Genomic DNA, 19,411 nt, shown 5'->3' with positions numbered 1-19,411 from the left:
TTGAATGGTACCTGCCATTTGACCGAAAAAGCACACAGCTTCTGAAAAGAGGGTGATTCCTATGAATGACAAGAGAGCATATGGTTCTCGGTGCTGGCCTGGGTCCTTTTCTCCCAGACATACCTGTGGTTTTCAATGGAGGTTTCTCTCCTAGCAGCAGTTTTATCCTTTTGGCGTGGATTTTGCCTTGGTAATGTGAATCGGCCACCACGGCTGAGGTAAAGGACATGTTACAGAGTGTACAGCACTTATTCTTATCCACCATGTCAGCGTCGCTTCCCTGCATGGAGAAAAGGAGAAAGACAGTGTCACCGAGGAACACAAGTTCCTTGTCATGAGATTTATCATTCCCATGAGATTTGTCTGTTGCCGAGCAGCTTATAGACATGCTTAGCTTCTTCGATATAATTACTATTAACTCAGTAATATACATTTACAGTGGCTCCATGAGCAAGACCCTGGGTTTATAAGAAACCTTGTAGATATGAGTTTGCTGAATCAAAATGGAGCCCACGATTGGGAAAAAGCACATTGTCTGGCTCTGTGAGAAGAGTAGTTGGTAATTGCCCGCATTATACTCATTAAAGTAAGGGAAATATCAAAGTTCACATGGCCTGAATTATTTAGCAGAAATTATCATTTGGCATTCAGTTCTGCCTTTGCCAATTTTAGCCTCACCAGGACACATAGCTGTGCTGTGCAAGTTGTTGTTAGAGAAAAAGTTTCTCTAAAGACTTGAACATTTTTCATACTTAATTTGCATATCTATCATAGAGCTATAATGACCACACTGCCTGAATTTTCTGGCAAGATTTTTGTGTAATTTTTTTCCTTTTCTTTAGAAAAGGTGATTGGCTAAATGCTGCACGGACTGCTCAGTCCGGCTTAATTTTTATGCCTTTGTACGATTTAATGAAAATGAATTGTGAATCAGAGAAAAGCAACTCCTTTGTCAGAGCATGTGACATGGCCATTATGTCTGCAGGTCATCAATTACTTCTACTCTCCCAGAAGATTATTCCTCTGCCTCTCCTCCTGCCTCGTTGGAAATTGAGGGTACAGTGGCCTTTAAGATAAGGACCAAATCTGTCCCTCAGTGGAACCGAAAGAGTGAGGCATCTCGTTGTGAAAGAACATCCTTAGCACATCTCTACCCCCACAATAGTCCCTCCTTAGAGACCCAGAAAACCCAGAAATGAAATTTAAAATTGGATGGAGACAAGGAGGAGGATGGGAACGGGATTGAGGGGAACAGAAAATTATATAATTTTTGCATAAATATAAAATGTCCGTACTGCTCAAGAGTTGCCTTACATACATTATGTGGTAGTTAGAAAATAAACTCCTTCCTTAAGGTAGCATGTATGAAATGTCTGATAATTAGATTGTAGTATGTGGGAAGACAGCTCTTCTATGTGTTTATGTCTGTGTGTTTGTGTGTGGTGTGTGCATGTCTCTATGTTTGTGTGTCTGTGTGTTTGTGTGTGTTTGTAGTGTGTGTGTGTGTGTGTGTGTGTGTAGTGTGTGTGTGTGTGTGTGTGTGTGTGTGTATCTTCTAACAGGTTAACCCTACAATTAAAAGGTAGGAACAACAGACTCAAATTCTGAAATGCCAGGAGGGGGGGATGGTAGTCAGTGTTAGTAAGTTGACCCAAAAAGGGCCACATTCCCAAAGGGCTCTGCTCTGGGGAGCATTCTGCCCTTCATGAAGATAAGCTAAGCTACTTGGAGTTTTGCTTACAAATGAAAATAAAGGCAGAAGAACGTTTACAAGCCACCATGTACTTTACTAGGAAATAAAACAGATCAGGCAGTAGAGCAAGAGTGTTAGCTTTCACTGATCTCTCTAACCAAGCCTAATGGGGGTACAGGGCATTCCTCTCCAAGGAAAAGTTCAGACATACCAAGCCAGCATCAAATCTCAGAGCAACTGAAGAAAGTACAAAGCATTCACTGAAGAACGAGGGGCTGGGGGCCTCTGGGGAAATAGAAAATAAATTGGCAACCTTCCCACAGTGTGTTGGGCATAATTAGTCCTATGTGCTTTTTTTTTTTCAAATCTTTAAAAACTTTTGAGATTATAATGTAATTACAACATTTCTCTCTACCCATCCCTAAACCCAGAGACTCCCATAAACCCTCCTTGCTCTCTTTCAAACGTATGGCATCTCTTATCATTGTTATTGTGTTCATATGGGAATGCATACACATTCCTAAATACAACCTAGTCAGCTGGTATGTTACTTATATGTGTGACTTTAGGGGTAACTATTGGTTTTTCGATAACTAATTGGCATGTTCTTCCCTGGGGAAGACCATTTCTCCCACTCCCAGGATTCCTTAGTTGACTGTAGTTCTTTGTGTAGGGTTGAGGCTTCAGTGCTTGTCTAGACCAAGTTTAGGGAGTCACGGAGGTGAGACTTCATGGGTAGTGCTTCTGACATTACTAGGAAACACATCTCACAGCAAACTCTCCGATCCTCTGGCTCTTGTATCCTTCCCATCTTGTCCTCCCAGTGTTCCCTGAGCCCTAGGTGTTCTATACATTCATCCTCGGCACACGGCCCCACAACTGCATTTTGTTTGCCTAGGGCGTTCTGTAATGGTCTCTCATACTGTTGCAAATGGAAGTTTCCTTGATGTGGAGTTGAAGCTACAGATATCTGTGGGTATAAGGACAAATGGATCTGGGTTACCTGACTCAATACAATCACTGAGTATTAGTTCATAGTGTATTTGTTCATTTCTGTTATCCATTTGTCAGCTGAAGTATATTTATGTGCTTCCCATTTTCTAGCTACTGTGACTTAAAGCACAGCTCATGGCTGAGCGTCCTCACTTCCACAGCAGTGTTTTGTGTGAACTGTTTTGATGAAGTTTCTCTTTTTGACTTGAGTAAGATCAAAACTCAAGAATGTCTCAATTTACATTTTTTAACTGCCAAAGATGGTGAACATTCTTTTTGAGATGTTTCTTAAGCAATATTCTTTTCTTTTTCTGAGAACTCATGTTCCAGGCCAAGTGTTTGGATGGATCATTTGATATTTTTTTTTTTTGAGTCTGGTTTTTTTTTTTTTTTTTTTTTTGAGTTCTTTATATCTTTTGGAATCAGTCCTTTGTTAGATGTATAACTACCAAAGATTCTTCCCAATTTTCTGCGCTTCCATCACCCAGTTGATTGTTTCTTTACTGTGCAGAAGATTCTTTATTCCCATAAGTCAACTGTTGGTCATAATTCTTAAACAAATGGGGTTGTATTCAGGAGGTCCTTTCCTATACCTGCATCACATAGGGCACTATCTGTGCTTTCTTCTAGACATCTTATTTTCTCATATTTCATGCTTAGATCTCTGACTGTGCAAGGTGATAGATACAAGTCTAGTTTCATCCTTGAGTATGTGGGCATCCAGTTTCCCCAGAACTATTTCTTGAAGATGCTTTCTTTTCTTCAATATATGTTTTCTGGCATCTTTGTCAAATATTAAGTGGCTGAAGTTAGATTTGCTCATGTTTAGGTCTTTGATTTGGTTCTATTGTTATACATATCTGTGTCAGTATAGTATTGTTTTTATTAATGTGTCTCTGTGGTATATTGTATGATCTGGGACTGTAATCTCTCTAGAATTCTTTTTAGTCAAAATTGTTTGGGATGTCTGTTATAATCTCTAGTTTCTTATAAATTTTTAGTACACCATTTTATTTCTCTGAATAATGAGATGAAAATTTTGATTAGGATTGCATTGAATCTGCAAATAGCTTTTGATAACATAGTCATTTTCACAATTCTAATTCTACCAGTTCTACTAAATTTTAATAATTTGCAATATAAGCATGGGGTGTCTTTCCATTTTCTAGTGTCTCTTTTATTGCTTTCTTTAGAAGTTTAAATGTTTCATTATAGAAGTCCTTTACTTCCTTGATTAGGATTATTCATAGATATTTCCTTTTCTTTAAGACCATTGTGAATGGGAGTCCACCCGTGATCCCATGGTCTGCATGTTTGCTGTTGGTGTATCAGACATCTATTGATTTGTGCAAGCTGACTCTGGATCCTGCCTCATTTCTAGTACTGCCTATCTTTTTTTCTGCTTATCATTTGTAGAAGTCTAGTTTCATCCTTGAGTATGTGGGCATCCAGTTTCCCCAGCACTATTTCTTGAAGATGCTTTCTTTATATATAGGCATCTTTGTCAAATGTGTTTTCTGGTAGAATTGGGGGATCTTTAATGATTAGCTTCCTATTGTTTTGCAATGGCTTCTTTTTTCTCATTTGTATCCCTTTGATTTCCTTTTCTTGCTTTATTGCTCCAGCCAATGATCTAAGCACAGCATGGAGATTGAGTGGGCATAGTGAACATTCTATCTGGTTTCTGACTTCAGAGAGATTCCAAGCTTTTTTTTCACTTAAGATGATGTTGGCTGTGGTTTTCTCATATACAGCTTATACTGAGGTTCACTGGGGTATGCTCCCTTCTGGCTCTACACTCTGTAAGACTTTTATCATAAAGGGATGTTGGATTTTGTTTAAGGCTTTTTCTGAATCTATTGCAGTAACCATGTGATTCTTGTCTTTAAGTCTATTTATGTGGTTCATTATGTTTATTGATCACATCTTTTGAACTATCCCTTCATTTCAGAAACAAAGTCTAAATAATCGTGAATAATCTTTTTGATATATGTCTGTATTCTGATTGCAATTATTTTATTAAGCATTTTTGAGTCTACATTTATTAGGCACATTGGCCTGTTATTTTGTTGTTGTTGTTGTTGTTGTTGTTGTTGTTGTTGTTGTGTCTTTGCCTGGTTTGGTTATTAAAGTGCTATTGGTTTCACAGAAACCATTGGGAGTTCTCCTTCTGTTTCTACTTTGGGGATAGTTTAAGAAAGAACTAGCTGTAGATCTTCTTGGAAAGTATGGTTCAATTCTGCTGTGAATCCATGCCCTGAACATTTGTTTTTTAGCCTAGGATTTTTGCTCCTATTTCAGTTCCCTCGTTTGTTACACATCTGTTTAGGTGTTGACTTCTTGGGTCAATTGGCTTAGTTCAATTGATAGTTTGGCTGAATCTAGAATGCCATTTCTCTCAGTTTTCCAACGTAGCAGAGTACAGATTTTTAAAATATTCCCTTATTCAGAATTTCTTTGTTGACTGCTGTAATGTCTGCCTCTTCATTTCTAATGATATTAATTGGGTCATCTCCTTCTTTTAGTTAGTTGGACCAAGTGTCTGTCAATTTTAAAACACAAAAACAGTTTTTAGATGCATTCATTTATTTTGTTATTGGTCTTATTTTGGTTTATGTCTGCTCTGATTTTTATTATTTCTTGAAGTAAGCTATGCTTGGATTTGGTTTGTCCTTGTTTTTCCTACCCTTTGAGTTGTATGATTAAGTCATTTGTTTGTACTATATTTATTTTAATGTATGCACTTAGATCTATAAGTTACCCTAGTAGGACAGCTTTCAATATGTTTCAGAGAGTCTTTTGTTTTCTGTCTTCATTTTCATTTAATTACAAAAAGTTCTATATTTCTTTTTTAGTTTCTTCTTTGACACACATCATTTCTAATGAGTTGTTTCATCTCAGCAAGTTTGTGTCTCTACTAGAGATGTGTTTACTGTCAATTTTAAGTTTTATTGCATTCTTTTCAGATAGTACACAAGGAGTGATTTCAATCTCTTCAAATTTGTAAAGATTTATTTTGTGTCATAGGATATGGTCTATTTCAGAAAGTCTTCTATGCAATCCTGGCTAGAATCTTTGGTATTTGTGCGGAATATTCAGTAGATAACTATTAAGTCCTTTAATCCTGATGTTTGGTTTTTGTTCAGATGACCTGTCTATTGGAGAAAGTGAGGTACTGAAACCACATACTATCAATGAGTAGATGTTAATCTGTGTCTTTAATTCCAGTGGTAGATTTTTTTTTATGAAATTCAATGCCCCAGATTTCTGCACACATGTTTAGGATAAGAAATGTCTTCTTGGTTACCTGTTCCCTTAGTTAGAATTAAGTGTCTCTCTTTATCTTTTCTGGCTAGTATTATTTTGAAGTCTAGTTTGTCAAATGATTAAGACAGTGATACCTGGCTGCTTCCTGGTCACATTTCACTGGAATTCTTTTGTCTGTTCTTTTACTCTAAGGTGATTTTTATACTTAGTGCTGAGTTTCTTATAGACAACAGATGGATTTTTGTTTATTGATCTATTCAGTTAGGCAGTGTTTATTTATTGGAGACTTGAGGCCATTAATACTTTAAAATGTGTGTTAACTGCTGTCATCGTGTTGTTGATTGTCGGTCGTGTTTGTGTTCTGAGCGGTACCTTGTTTTAATAATTATGGCTTCATATTTCTTTCCATTGCTATGCTCACTCCTCTCTTCAGCTGGAAATCATATTTCCTATATTTTTCTTAGGCTTGGTTTGTCAGATACAATTAGAATGTGGATGCTGTGGAAAACTTTTCTTTCTCCTTCAATCACAGCAGATAGTTTCCCTCGGTCTATTTTTCTATATTGGCTGTCATAGTCTTTTAGGACTTGGAATGCATTGCTTCAAGCTCTATGGCTTTCAGAGTTTCCACTGAGAAATCAGCTGTTATTCTGATGGCTTTTTCTTTATATGTGACTTGTGTAGGTTGGTTGGTTGGTTGGTTGGTTGGTTGCTTGCTTGCTTGCTTGCTTGCTTGGTTTGGTTTGGTTTGATCTGGTTAGGTTCCCTTTCTGCTTTCAATATACTTTTTTCTGTATACTTTATCTATGCTATACCATAGGAATTGTTTTTAGTTCTTGTCTATTTGACTTTCCATGTATGTATATATGGGCATATCTGGTCTTCATTTGGGAAGGTTTTCTTCTATGATCTTGTTGAAGATCTAGCCTATACCATTGACTTGAGATTCTTCTCCCTTATTGATTCCTATAATTTAAAGATTTGTTTTTTCCCACCATTTTGTCCCACATTTCCTCTGTGTTCCTTTCCTGTTCTTTGTTTTCATTTTTGTTTTGTTTTTTTTTTTTTTAACTTTTTCACACTCCTTGCTTATTTGGTATAGACTATCTTTTTTATCTTCACATCTGATAGGCTATCTTTTGCTTGATTCTGAAGTTTCCCTTTGATTTTTCTCCTTGAATTACTGAGTTTTTAGGTTGTATCTTCATTCTAAGATTGAACTCTCTTCAATGATTCTATCTCCTGATTTAATTCTGTTTCGAGGTCATGGGTCGTCTTCATGGTTTCTGTCAACCTTATATCTGTGTTCTCTTGGGCGTCACTTGGACCTTTATTCTCCTTAAACTCTTTCTAAATTCACCGAGCTGTTGCTTTGTGTCTTTTTTTTTTTTAACTCCTTGAATTTTGTGATGAACTTTAATGATTGTTCTTTCAAAATTCCGTGTCTTGGAGTTTACCTTAGCAATTCTCATTAGCAGATATTTCTACAGTAGTGATAGGTGTTAGAGAGGAGATATTGGCTTGATCTTTTATGTTGTTGATATTTTGGGGGCTAAGATCTTGGCACATGAACTTATTTCAGTCATTCAGAGATATTTTATTGACAGAAAGAAAAGATGTGTGGAGGATTGGGTGTAGAGGTGGAAAATGAAATGGCTTGGGTGAAGTGAAGTCAGATGAGCAGAGGGGACTGCCCTGGTATATGAGACGTTCTAAAGGTGGAGTGTAGGGTAGATCTGGCTATGTGGGACAGCTGGGTATGTAATGCTAGAGTCCATTTGGTTGGAGGCAAGACAGAGAGGGCTCTGTCTTAAGCCTAATGCTCCTTTAGGGTGCAGGCAGAGGAAACCAGACTAGGCTGGGGTCCTGGTTGTAGGGTTTGCATAAAAGGCATGAATAAGGAATTTAGGGGAACACACTGGACTAAACCTTGGAGGAAGTGTTGGAAAGTTTTTATTACAGAGCAGGGTGTTGGCCCAGTGGACTGTTGTAGGAGTGGGTTCAAGCAGAAGCTTAGATGTTGATTAAGGTGGAGTAAGGAGTAGCCATGATAGGCTAGGCACTGGTTGTGTGACTTTGGCTAAATCTAGAAGGTTGTGGGGGAAGTATGGATGTGGAGGTCTGGGTTACTCACAAGGCTTGATCTCCTGAAACAGGGCATGGGAAGTCTGGGTACTGGGTGAGTTGTAAAAGTAGTGCCAACCTACAATCTTTTAAAGGACAATTGTCAATGTGACAACATGGTGGTTTGAAGTATCTTTTAATTTATTATTTATCATCTGTCTATCATCTATCTATCTATATCTATCATCAATCTCTCTCTATACAATCTGTATCAATGAGAATATACTCTTAAACTAAGCATAGTTAAGGCCATAAGCTTAAATTTAACTCACAATCTACCTTTCTAGACTTCACATGACTTCATATGGCTTTAAAAAAGTCCCAGTGTCTGGGGCTTTGACACATAAACCTTTCCAAATAAAGACTGGAATCCCAGACACAGAGCACTATATGAAACATTAAGTGTTAAAAGCATTTCAAAATCTTCTCTTAAACCAGAGGATGGCCAAGAGATTTATATTATTTATTTAACACATTTCTAAAGACCTAATAACTATGTTAGGTGTGGGGGTCATGTGAATATTAGTCAATGTTAAAAAAAGAGGTGAATTAGGAAAAATAGAATTAAAATAAGAAAGGATACAATAATCAATGGATTATAATCTCTTATTTTTCCCCATTAACGTATTTATTTAGTGACTTTAATGCTGCCACCCTCCTCTCCTGGTTCCCCACTCAAACAGTCCCACACCCCTCCCTTTCTCTTCTGAGGGGGTGGAACCCCACCCTGGGTATCCCCTAACCCTAGCACACCAAGTCTGTGCAAGGCTAGATGCATCATCTCTCACTGAGCCCAGACAAGGCACTACAGGTAAGGGAATGGGATCAATAGACCAGCAACAGCTTTAGAGACAGCCCTTCTCTAGTTGCTGAGGGACCCATATAAAGACTGAGTTACACATCTGTTATGTATGTGCAGGGGGGATAAGTCCAGCCTGTATATATTCTTGGGTTGGTGGTTCAGTCTCTGAGAGTCCCCAAAGGTCCAGAATACCTGACTGTTTTGGTCTTCATGTTGAATTCCTCTCCTCTCTGTAGCACTCAATCCTCCTCCAATTCTTCCATAAGATCCCTGAGCTCCATATAGTCTCTTCTTGAACTTGCCCAATTGGACAGAATAAAAAAGTACCTCTGAGGATACCTCTCATGACACAGTGTGCATTCGTGGCTCAATTCAACTTCATCTCCTGGTGATAGAGTTCCTGACACCTACTACCTACAGAGCTGGGGACTAGCCTCTAGTATCTCTGGGTAGCCTGGGCATTCTCCTGTCATAGGAGAATGCTAAATCCTTAATTCACCTTTTTCTTATTTGTCTCCTATCACAAAACTCCTCTAAAACCAAGGAAACTGTCTCATTAACAGTGAAGAGCCAGCATCCAGCACAATGCTCGCCATGCTATTTTCTGAATGAGAAGAGAAAAGGGCTATTTATGGGGCCAAGAATCTGAGTGACATAAAAGTCAAAACAGAAGACAGGTAATGCAGAAGGATCCAATCACAAAGTAAACTTTTTTTTCCAGAATGACAAGGTGATTAGAGAAAGAAACCATATATATACATACATATATACATATATATGTATATATGTATATATGTATATATGTATATATGTATATATATGTGTATGTATATATACACATATATATATACACACATATATATGTATATATGTATATACACGTGTATATATATGTATATATACATATATACATATATATACACACACATATATATAATTTATATTATACATACACATATATATAATTTATACAGTATAATTTATATTTACACACACACACACACACACACATATATATATATATATGTATATATATATATATATATATATAAAATTTATACAGTAAGTTGGGGATCAAGGTCAAGAAGATGGTCCCAATATTTACATTAGTTTTATGACCATAATTTTAACTACCATTCTATAATTCTATTCCAAGGGCAAGTCAGTCAGTCACTTCTCATGCAAAAAGAAGCAAAGATGATTAGAAATGGAGAGCCAATCATTATCTAACAAAATATTCTGCAGCAGAGGTATGCCACTGATGCAGGGGAGAAGGCAGGGTGACAACAAGGAGATTGAGACATTCAAGAAGGTAAGCAGCCTTGAGGCCAGCAGTGTGTGCTTTGGGTACACAGCACTGCCACACCATCTATATGGTTCAACTGTATCCACTCCAGGAATGGTGGCAGAAGCTCACCATCCAAAGTCACAGTCTGTCTAGTGCCAATATTTAACTGGGGATTCTTAGCTATCAAAATTCTAAATTAGTGCTTTCTTGAGGCAACAGGTCATTTCATCTTTCTATAAGTTTCCCACTACAGACAGAGCAAGGTTCACATGTAGCCCAGGATGAAAACTTCATAAATTTTGATGAACGGACCCCGATGAATATATTTAAATATCTTGCTTAAAGAGTTAAAAATGGCCCTAAAGCTATCATGCAAATGAAGGAAGAACCTATGATTTTCTTAAAGCAGAGGCTCCATTCTGGAGACAGGAAGTTTAAGTGCAATATCTGCATTATTAAGAGGAAGAACAAATAAGTATGTGGTACATGTCGAAAGCTTCCTACACAGAGGCATTTTGCAAAGTTAAGAAGTTTTCAATAGAATTCAGTCAGGAGAAAGAAAATACGAGGATGCCTCTGGCTGGCATCTCCTCCTGAAAGGCCTTTCTCTTTCCCAAAGTTCTGTTTTTAGAATTCAATTGATACGATCAACTCCACTCAATTTAGCTTTAGGCGACACAAAAAGTCTGGGAGAGATGGTCACTACAAGAACAGCCAAAATGAGGGGGGTTATAAAATTGTTTCTCAGCAAAACAGTCATTAACTGCTGAAAAACACGTCTTTGAAAAATTCTTTAGTGTTACTAGAAATTATTTTAAAAGCAAACAGCATTAAGGATGTTTGAAAAAGTTGTGTGGAGACCTACTATTGCATATGTTTCCTGGTATTTTTTTTATTTACTTATTAATATAACACAGTTTAATGGGCATTAAACTGTGATATATGAATAAGGGTGATAACACTCCTAGAAGCCATAGGTTGGCAAATAAAAGCCTAGTGCCAGGTATATACAGGAATATCTCCCCACTATATAGAATATCTCCCCACTATATAGAATATCTGCCCTCTATATAGAATACCTCCCCACTATATAGAATATCTGCCCACTATATAGAATATCTCCCCACTAGAGTTGTTGGCCAGTGGTAGTCCTGAGACTCCAAAGCATTGGTTTTGCTCTTGGTTATCCACCAGAACTTACTAGTAAGACCCAATTGCTGAAGACACTGCACACATTGGTCACAAGGACATATGGAAATCGTGTTGGTATCAGGAAGCTTCCTACTTGGGAGCTAGCTTTTGTTTTTGTTTGTTTGTTTGGTTTTTCGAGACAGGGTTTCTCTGTATAACCCGGGCTGTCCTGGAACTCACTCTGTAGACCAGGCTGGCCTCGAACTCAGAAATCCACCTGCCTCTGCCTCCCAAGTGCTGGGATTAAAGGCATGCACTACCACAGCCCGGCTGGGGGTTAGCATTCATAGCGCCAGAAGATTCTATGTAGCCTTTGGGGAGAATAAGTCATCAATAGTTAACCCATCTATGAACACTGTGAACTACAATCAATGCACATCATGACAAGATATGCTCATGGTGCCGTAAAGGAAGGTGTATTATAGAGATAACTGGCTACTCCCAATTAGACTTGAAGTCCACTCTACAGGAGGACTTTCAATGCCTGGTACTACAGATTTAGCCAAGAACTGGTTATTGAGAAACTCATGGCCCCTAGGGAGATCCTACTTATTAATCTCTAAACCAGTGGTTCTCAACCTTCCTAATGCTGCAACTTTTCAATAAGGTTCCTCATGTTGTGGTGACTCCCAACCATAAAATAGAAGCTCACATTTGGTCAAGGATAAATGTCTGCAGAGTGCTCAGCCATAAACAGATCTATAATACCTCCCTCCCCAAGAGCTCAGGGGCCAGCATGAAAGTGGGTCTATTTTACAAGCCAGATAGAGGTGGGTGTGCAGGGCAGGAGTGGAATGGAACAGCGTCTTCTGGACATGGAAGGACTAATGTACTCAAGAACTTACAGCAGCTGTGGCTATCCGGACTCCATCATGTCAGCCAGCATTCTAGTGTGCAGAGGGAAAGGAAGTCACCAGGCCCTGTCCTTAACAAAAGAGCCCCTGGCAGTTGATGGCCTCAGCATCAACTGAAAGGAGAGACAGTTCTCTTTAAGAGTGTGGTCCCGGGAGCTTACCCATGCTCCTATGGCTGGCCCCACACCCTGGAGTAAATGAGCAGTCTTCACTAGATTAGATGGATAGGAAGAATTAGGGAAGTCTGATCAAAAAGACATTGTATGAAACTCTTAGAGAACACATGAAATATTATTTTCAAAAGCAAACATCATATCTAGAAATATTTACTGAAGAGACCATCTAAATCTGAAGACCAGGCCAAGATACTTCAATGTAACCCTCTCGCTCAGCCTTCTGGTTAGCACAACACAGCTCTAGTTATCGTCTGTGGCAAAACAATGCAGACTCCCTGGATATTAGCACCCTGTCAGGGGACACAGGGAGAGAGGGCCAGGCTCTATCCTACTTAATTCCAGGTTGTAGAATTGAAACGTCTGGCAAAGTGACTGAGCAGTCAAGTACTCTCGTTCTCAACACCTCTCAACGCAGGCAAGATACTCCATATGTCAGGTGCAGCATGCCATGGAAAGAGGGTCCTGACCAACCTTACCCCAGCTCTCACACAGGCCCGACAAATGGAAAAGCAGTGCAGAACATTCTTGCTCAACCACAGCAAGCCTGTTGCTCTGAGAACAGCAGGCAGCTGTCTCTGTGATCAGTGGTTTAGGGCTCCTTCCCAGAACAGAAAGATGGGAGCACACAAGAAATGATCATTCCTAAACTGTCCCCAGGGAACTGAGCTTCATTAGATATAGTGTGGGAAGCTATAGGGTTTAAGGATGCTTGCTTGCTTTTTTGTTTGGTGGTGGTTGTTGTTTTGTTGTTGTTGTTGTTGTTGTTGTTGTTGTTGTGATTTTCAAGATAGGGCTTCTCTGTGTACCCCTGGCTGTTCTGGAACTCGCTCCCTAGACCACGCCAATCTGAAACTCACCAAGATCCACCTGCCTTTGCCTCCCAAGGCCTGGGATAAGGATGCCTTCAAAACCAAGTGGGAACTTTGGTGTTGAGGGGGTAAGAGAAAGCTGGTATTCCTGTGTAGTGAGAAGCTAAACCGCAGGAGGATAGATCTGCTACAGGGAACCAGAGAAGTGACAACTAAGGGGCTTCCTGGAGTCAAACTCTAGTCCCATGTATAGACCTTTAAGCCAGGACACTGAGGAAAACAATATGTCTGTTACGCAACAATGTAGCCTAAATACTGGGTGTTTCCAGGTACGACAAGGAATTTAAAGGAGGTCAGAATAAGAGATGGTCGAAGAGTGTCCTCAAGACTGTCACCATTTGCTGTACCTTGGAGCAAGGCTAGAGATGGCTGCACACCCTGAAGCAGATGGTACTGGTCTGGCCAGGACATTGACAAGTGAATAGAAAGATATCAGCAAAAACAGTGCCAGGAGGGGGTGAGTAAGTTCCCAGCATTGTTAGAATACAGACTGTAAAATAAAGGCATTCAGTAACAAAACCAGAAGCTATTTGAAACCAGACAAACAGAATGAAATAAAAACATGTAAATTGTAATCCATATGTATGGGGGGGGGGAAGGTAGCTTAGACAATAAACAAAGGCTTTAAAGTAGCAATTCTCAACCTCTGGATGCTGCAATATAGTTTAATACAGTTTCTCATGTTGTGGTGACCCCAACCATAAAATTATCTCACAGCGACTCCATAACTATAATTTTGTTCATTATGAATAGTAATGAAAATATCTGATATGCAGGATATCTGATATGTAACCTCCCCCATGACCCACAGGTTGTGAGCTGCTGCTTTAAACTAACTTCAAAGACTTCAAGAAATTAAGCACATTTTCACAGAAATAAAGGGACACACTTAAATGAAGGAAGTGAAAGGCAACGTCTTGTCAAGCAGAATCTCAATTCAGAAGTATAAACTGTAATGAACCAAAAAGAATCTCTGGATAGAGGAAGAATGGAAACCAACGTTAAAAAGTCACAAATGGGTCTCAGCAGTAGATGTGAGTTGGAATCAGAGTGTCAGAAGGAAGAAAGAGGCAGAAGAACAAAAGAGGACAGTCACTGAAGATGTCCCAAACATAAAAAAAACACAGTGGAGCAGAGCCTCATAAAAAATACACCAAGCAGATCACAACAGAACTGCTGGAAAGTGAAACCAAAAAAGCATTGTTTGAAAAATGCAGAAAACAACCCTTCATACACAAGGAAGCCTCAGCAAAGGTAACGGATTATTCAAAAACAACTGAGCCCAGAAGCTGGTGTTTTCAGGACCCACTGATAGTTCAGAGAAGGAATATCCACTAAGGGCACCCACCTTACAATACTAAAGGAAAACCTTCAGGGTGAGGGCCAGTGACCAAAACCAGTGCACCAGTGTTTCAAATCCTCACAAGTAAGCAAGAGCACTGGTAAGGTTAATTATGACATCATAAAAGATACTCTGAGGCACAAGTCCCTTTCTTCTCTTAATATATAAGTCTGTGAATAACATTATATATATAATATATATAATATATATGTATAATATATAAACAATGTACAATATACAATGTGTAATATATAATGTGTAATATATGATGTATGATGTATAATATATATATGGATATATAAATTGTATATAAGTAATTCCATACTGAGCCCATGACATACTGACATGTACTGGACAATAACAGCTCAAAGAAGACAGGCACATCAAAGCTGGACTAGACTAAAACATGACACCACATCTAATTTGAAATCCATAAGAACAATGAGAAGAAACAAGAGTGACCGAGAAGGGTAACAAAGCAAACAGAAACCTATACAATCACTGTCCATTTCTTTTCTTAGCTTAACAGATATCCAATTACAGATAACTAATCATCATTACTGCATTTCTGAACACATAGCCTTGTAAATATGATGTGTCTAACAATAGCAGTCAGGGAAGGAGGAGAAGGACTGCACGGTGGTAGCATGTATGTATCTGCCTGAAATCCAAAGTTGCATAAACCTGACTCTAATAAACTGAGCTGTGTATGGTTGGCTCTGGACTAAAGAACCATAAAGAAATAACTCAGTTTAACAACAGAGAAACTAAAACGTGATAGTCTAGGACATCACTGAGAACAAACAAGTACAGGAAAAAATGAGAGTCCAGTTAGAGCACTGATGCAGGCAAATATGAATGAACAGACGGCATAAGCGTGCTGGAGTCTGTTACTGTGTGGTGGTTATTGTCGCAGTGTGCTTTCTCTTCGTGTGATGGAAACTGACCAAAAGCAACGTGGAATACTGAAGAAAGTATTCCATCACTAAAGGAAGCTGGAACAGGAACTCAAGGAAGAAATCTGGATGCAGGGACTACAGCAGAGGACACAGCGGAGCTCTGCTCACTGGCTTGCTCAGTTTTGTTTTGTTTTTTGTTTTCTTATACAACCCAGAACCACCTGCCTAGGGATAGCACCACCTGAAGTAGACTGAACCTTTTTTCATCAATCACTGATTAAGAAAATCTCCACAGTCTTGCCTACAGGCCGTTCTTATGGAGACATTTTCTCAATTGAGCTTTCCTCATCCCAGATGAATCGAGCTTGTGTCAAGTTGGCAACAACAACAACAACAACAAAAAACCCTACTAAAGTAACCCAAATACAAAGATTGCTGGACTAGATGAAAAGAAACATATGTTAGAATGAAAATACAGACAGTTAAAAACAAAGACAGGAAGATGTCAGACAAATGGCATAAGAAAGCCATGGCGCGTGTACCATATCAGAAAAAAATAAATAAAACGTAAGACTAAAAGTCTTACTCATCATTGGCACGTTTATTACAGTTAAAATATGGAACTATTTAGGAAAATGCCATGCCTGATAGCAGTGGAAGGACAACAATTTTTAGGCATCTGTTAAGTCTGGTTGGTTTGTCTTCTCTGTGGTTTTTTTTTTTTTTTCCTTATTAATCTGTTTAGTTGTTCAATCCCTCATTGTGTATTTAACTATTATTGTTGAAATTATACAAAAAATAGGTAAAGGATCTATACTGAAGATATACGAAGGGCTGAAACCACCGTCTTGTTTATGCACACTTAATTTTTCCAAAATTTTGATTGCCACAATCTTCTGTAATCTTAAAATAATGAGTGTAGAAGGACTAAATCACCCTTTAAAATCAAATGCCACTGTGAGGAGTGTGTGACACTTCACAGCGGGGCCCCCTGTGTCATGCCTGGGGATGAGTCATCCACCTCTCATGCGCGTGTGTCAGCACTTTATATATATTAATCACTCATTCCTCATTGAAGTGTCTTCTCAGTCGCCAACCGGCTCTGCGTCACAACGTTTGCTCACATACCTTATTTCACAGCACAGTGCTTGCAAACTGCAAGAGCAATGGTGCTAACACTTTAGCTAGGCAAGGGGCAGTCACACGGTACTTCCTCCCTGTGAAAAGTCACAGTACAGTAAGAGCTTTAGAGATCACCTTGTAGAATGTCTATTGTTATGTAGGCAGTCAGTCACGAGATACTTCCTCCATGTGAAGTCACACCATGATAAGAGCTTCTGAGACCATCTCAGAGGATTTCTATTATCATATTTATAACTGTTCTATTTTATTATTGTTTACAGTATATCATGACTAATGTATAAATAAAACATAGCCACAGTTATGAAGAAAAAGAATGGAGCAAATGTAGCGTTTGTAAGATCCAGGATTTTAGATAGCAACCAGGTGTCTTCCAAAGTGTCCCTGGGGAACTACAGTGAACACACGCGTGCATAGATGATTGACATCATCCATATAGACTTTTATATAAATTATAGATAAAACCACAATCAAATACCTCAGTATAACACCTCAGATGTCGAAACTCAAAGAGGTGGGTGGTAATAAGCTTTGTCAAGGATGCAGAGAAACAGGTGAGAACGTGAAAGTTTGAGAACTTTGCAAAATGATCCAATGGTGGTTCCAGTTTAAACATTGAAGGGGCGGGGGAGGGGGACGCCTGTCCACTGACTGCTGGAAGCATAAAGTTCCATAGCCACCCTGTACATCTCTGCAGATTCCTCAAAAAGCTAAAATTAGAACTAAATAAGACCCAAGTGCACTGCCCTGGTCATATAACTAAAGGATAAGTTCTAAATGTTCTCCTACAGAGACACGTTTACATCCATGTTCACGGCTGCTCTGTTTACAAGAGCTGGAAAACAGAATCAGCCTATGTATCCTTCAGATGAAGAAAAGATAGTGAAAATGTGGTGTAAATACAGGATTAAATTTTTATTCAACTCCAAAGAAAGTGAAAACTTGAAATTTGCATGAAATTGGCTAGAACTGAAAAAATATTCTACCACATTGACAAGAGCCAGGCCCTGACAAATGCCACACGGTATGCAGATTGTAGCCTCAGATTCTTAGATGTCTGTATCTAACTTGGAAGGCTTGTAAGTGGCTAATAAGCAAGAAATGAGTCATTGGCTGGGGGTGGCCTACTTACTGGAGAAGGGGAATAGTAGACATGTGTGATAAGAAAGTAGAGGCAAGGATCCTGGAAATAATTATCTTTAAATGGAGATTGGGCTAGACCAGTATTTTCAACCTGAGATTTACAACACCTTTGGGAGTCACTTATCAGATATCCTGCATATCGGATATTTACATTGCAGTTTGTAACAGTAGCAAAATGGCAATAACAAAGTAGCAACTGAATAACTTTATGACCTGGGGTCATCACAACAAGAGGAACGGTATTTAAGGGTCACAGCATTAGGAAGGTTGAGAACCACTGAACTAAGGAACAGAAAGATGTAAGAGGAAAGGCGGTGGTTAACAAAACCTAAAGTTGTGTGAATAGAACAGGTGAAAATCTATTATTTTGTAATCTAATTAAAAAATTTTAACTGCGTTACCCTCCTTGGGCAAATATTACCGCTCCCGGAAGCCACAGGTCATGAAACAAAAATCTCAGAGCCAAATGTGGGTCACGCGTTTACGGATTGGTCAGGAATGCCACAGAATTCCTCAAAACAGTAGAGGCTATTGGAATGGCTCTTGGCTGCCCACGAGAACTAGATGAAAGGATGCTACCACTGCAGGCACTTCCCACTTTGACTGCAAGACGTGGGAACAAGCAACTAGAATATAACTAGAAGTTTCCTGTCAGTTAGCTTTATGCCAGAAGGTGCAACATTCCTACTGATCTGGGATTCCTGCAAATTATAATAACCACCAATCAGGCAAGAAGTATGTACTAGTACAATAGTACCATGCCTCTTACAGAGGCAACAAATCACTTTCTTGATTGGACTTTAGTCTGTTCTACAAGAGGGATTCAGGCTCAGTATCCTGAGTTGGGTCAAAAGACCAATAGTTAGGGAGTCCTAGGCCTTACCTAGGGAAGAAATTTACCACTATTGTTTTTGTTTTTGTTTTTTTTTTAATGGATGTGTTGTCAAATTACCTTCTAGATACTACTGTTTATACCTACTGGTTGGTAGTGCTTCTCTTAGCATTGTCCAGAGACTTTTTTCCTTGAGAACAAGTGACTGTTGAATGCTAGGCCCTAACTGGGATATCTATTTCATTCCCCACAATGGGTCAGGGATTGTTGCAGAAGAGAGAGAAGAAAGAATGCCAGAGTCAAAAAAAGCTTGGTGACAGTGTCTCCTTAATGTGACATGACTGGGTCATCTATGCACTCACACCAGCATAAGCTCTGAAGAAGAAGGGGCCACCAGCATCCCACTGTGGATGAAGGAGCACCTCAGTCAGGCTCTATTCCTCCCTAAGGGGCTATAGGCAGTTTATAGTTGCTGGGGGAGGGAAAGTCACCCCTCAGTCATGCACCATGAGGAAATTGTTAAGCTCAGACAGACAGCCTTAATTTAATGCAACAAGCTACAAAAGAGACACAAAAGTAAGAAGACCTGGTAGGAAGAGAAAGGAGTTCTCTCAGAGAGGAAGAAGAGGGTCAGAGGTTAATGGTGGGAAAAATGACCATAGGACAGTATCCATATTTGCAAACAAATATAAAATCTAAAAAAAAAAATCACAAGTTATCATAAAGACTAAATAATTCAATTTGCATGTAGACAGTCCTTATTATTGTATCTGTGTTTATGAACCATGGATGCACATA

The 19,411-nt window shown here is 39.0% G+C and overlaps 1 protein-coding gene across 2 annotated transcripts in view; it reads right to left on the bottom strand.

Moving 5' to 3' along the window:
• The window catches only part of Zmat4 (zinc finger matrin-type 4), a 373,453-nt gene that overhangs the window by 159,806 nt on the left and 194,236 nt on the right, over window positions 1–19,411 (bottom strand). For both annotated transcript variants that reach the window (XM_076913915.1, XM_034520977.3), the window contains exon 4: window positions 124–280. In XM_076913915.1, coding sequence (XP_076770030.1) covers window positions 124–280 — 157 coding nt within the window. The remainder of the gene's footprint in view (window positions 1–123; window positions 281–19,411) is intronic.

This window comes from Arvicanthis niloticus, chromosome 16, assembly GCF_011762505.2.
Source record: "Arvicanthis niloticus isolate mArvNil1 chromosome 16, mArvNil1.pat.X, whole genome shotgun sequence".
Taxonomy (NCBI): domain Eukaryota; kingdom Metazoa; phylum Chordata; class Mammalia; order Rodentia; family Muridae; genus Arvicanthis; species Arvicanthis niloticus.
The sequence above is the reverse complement of the archived record's forward strand: the minus strand, read 5'-3'. Positions and strand labels throughout refer to the sequence as shown.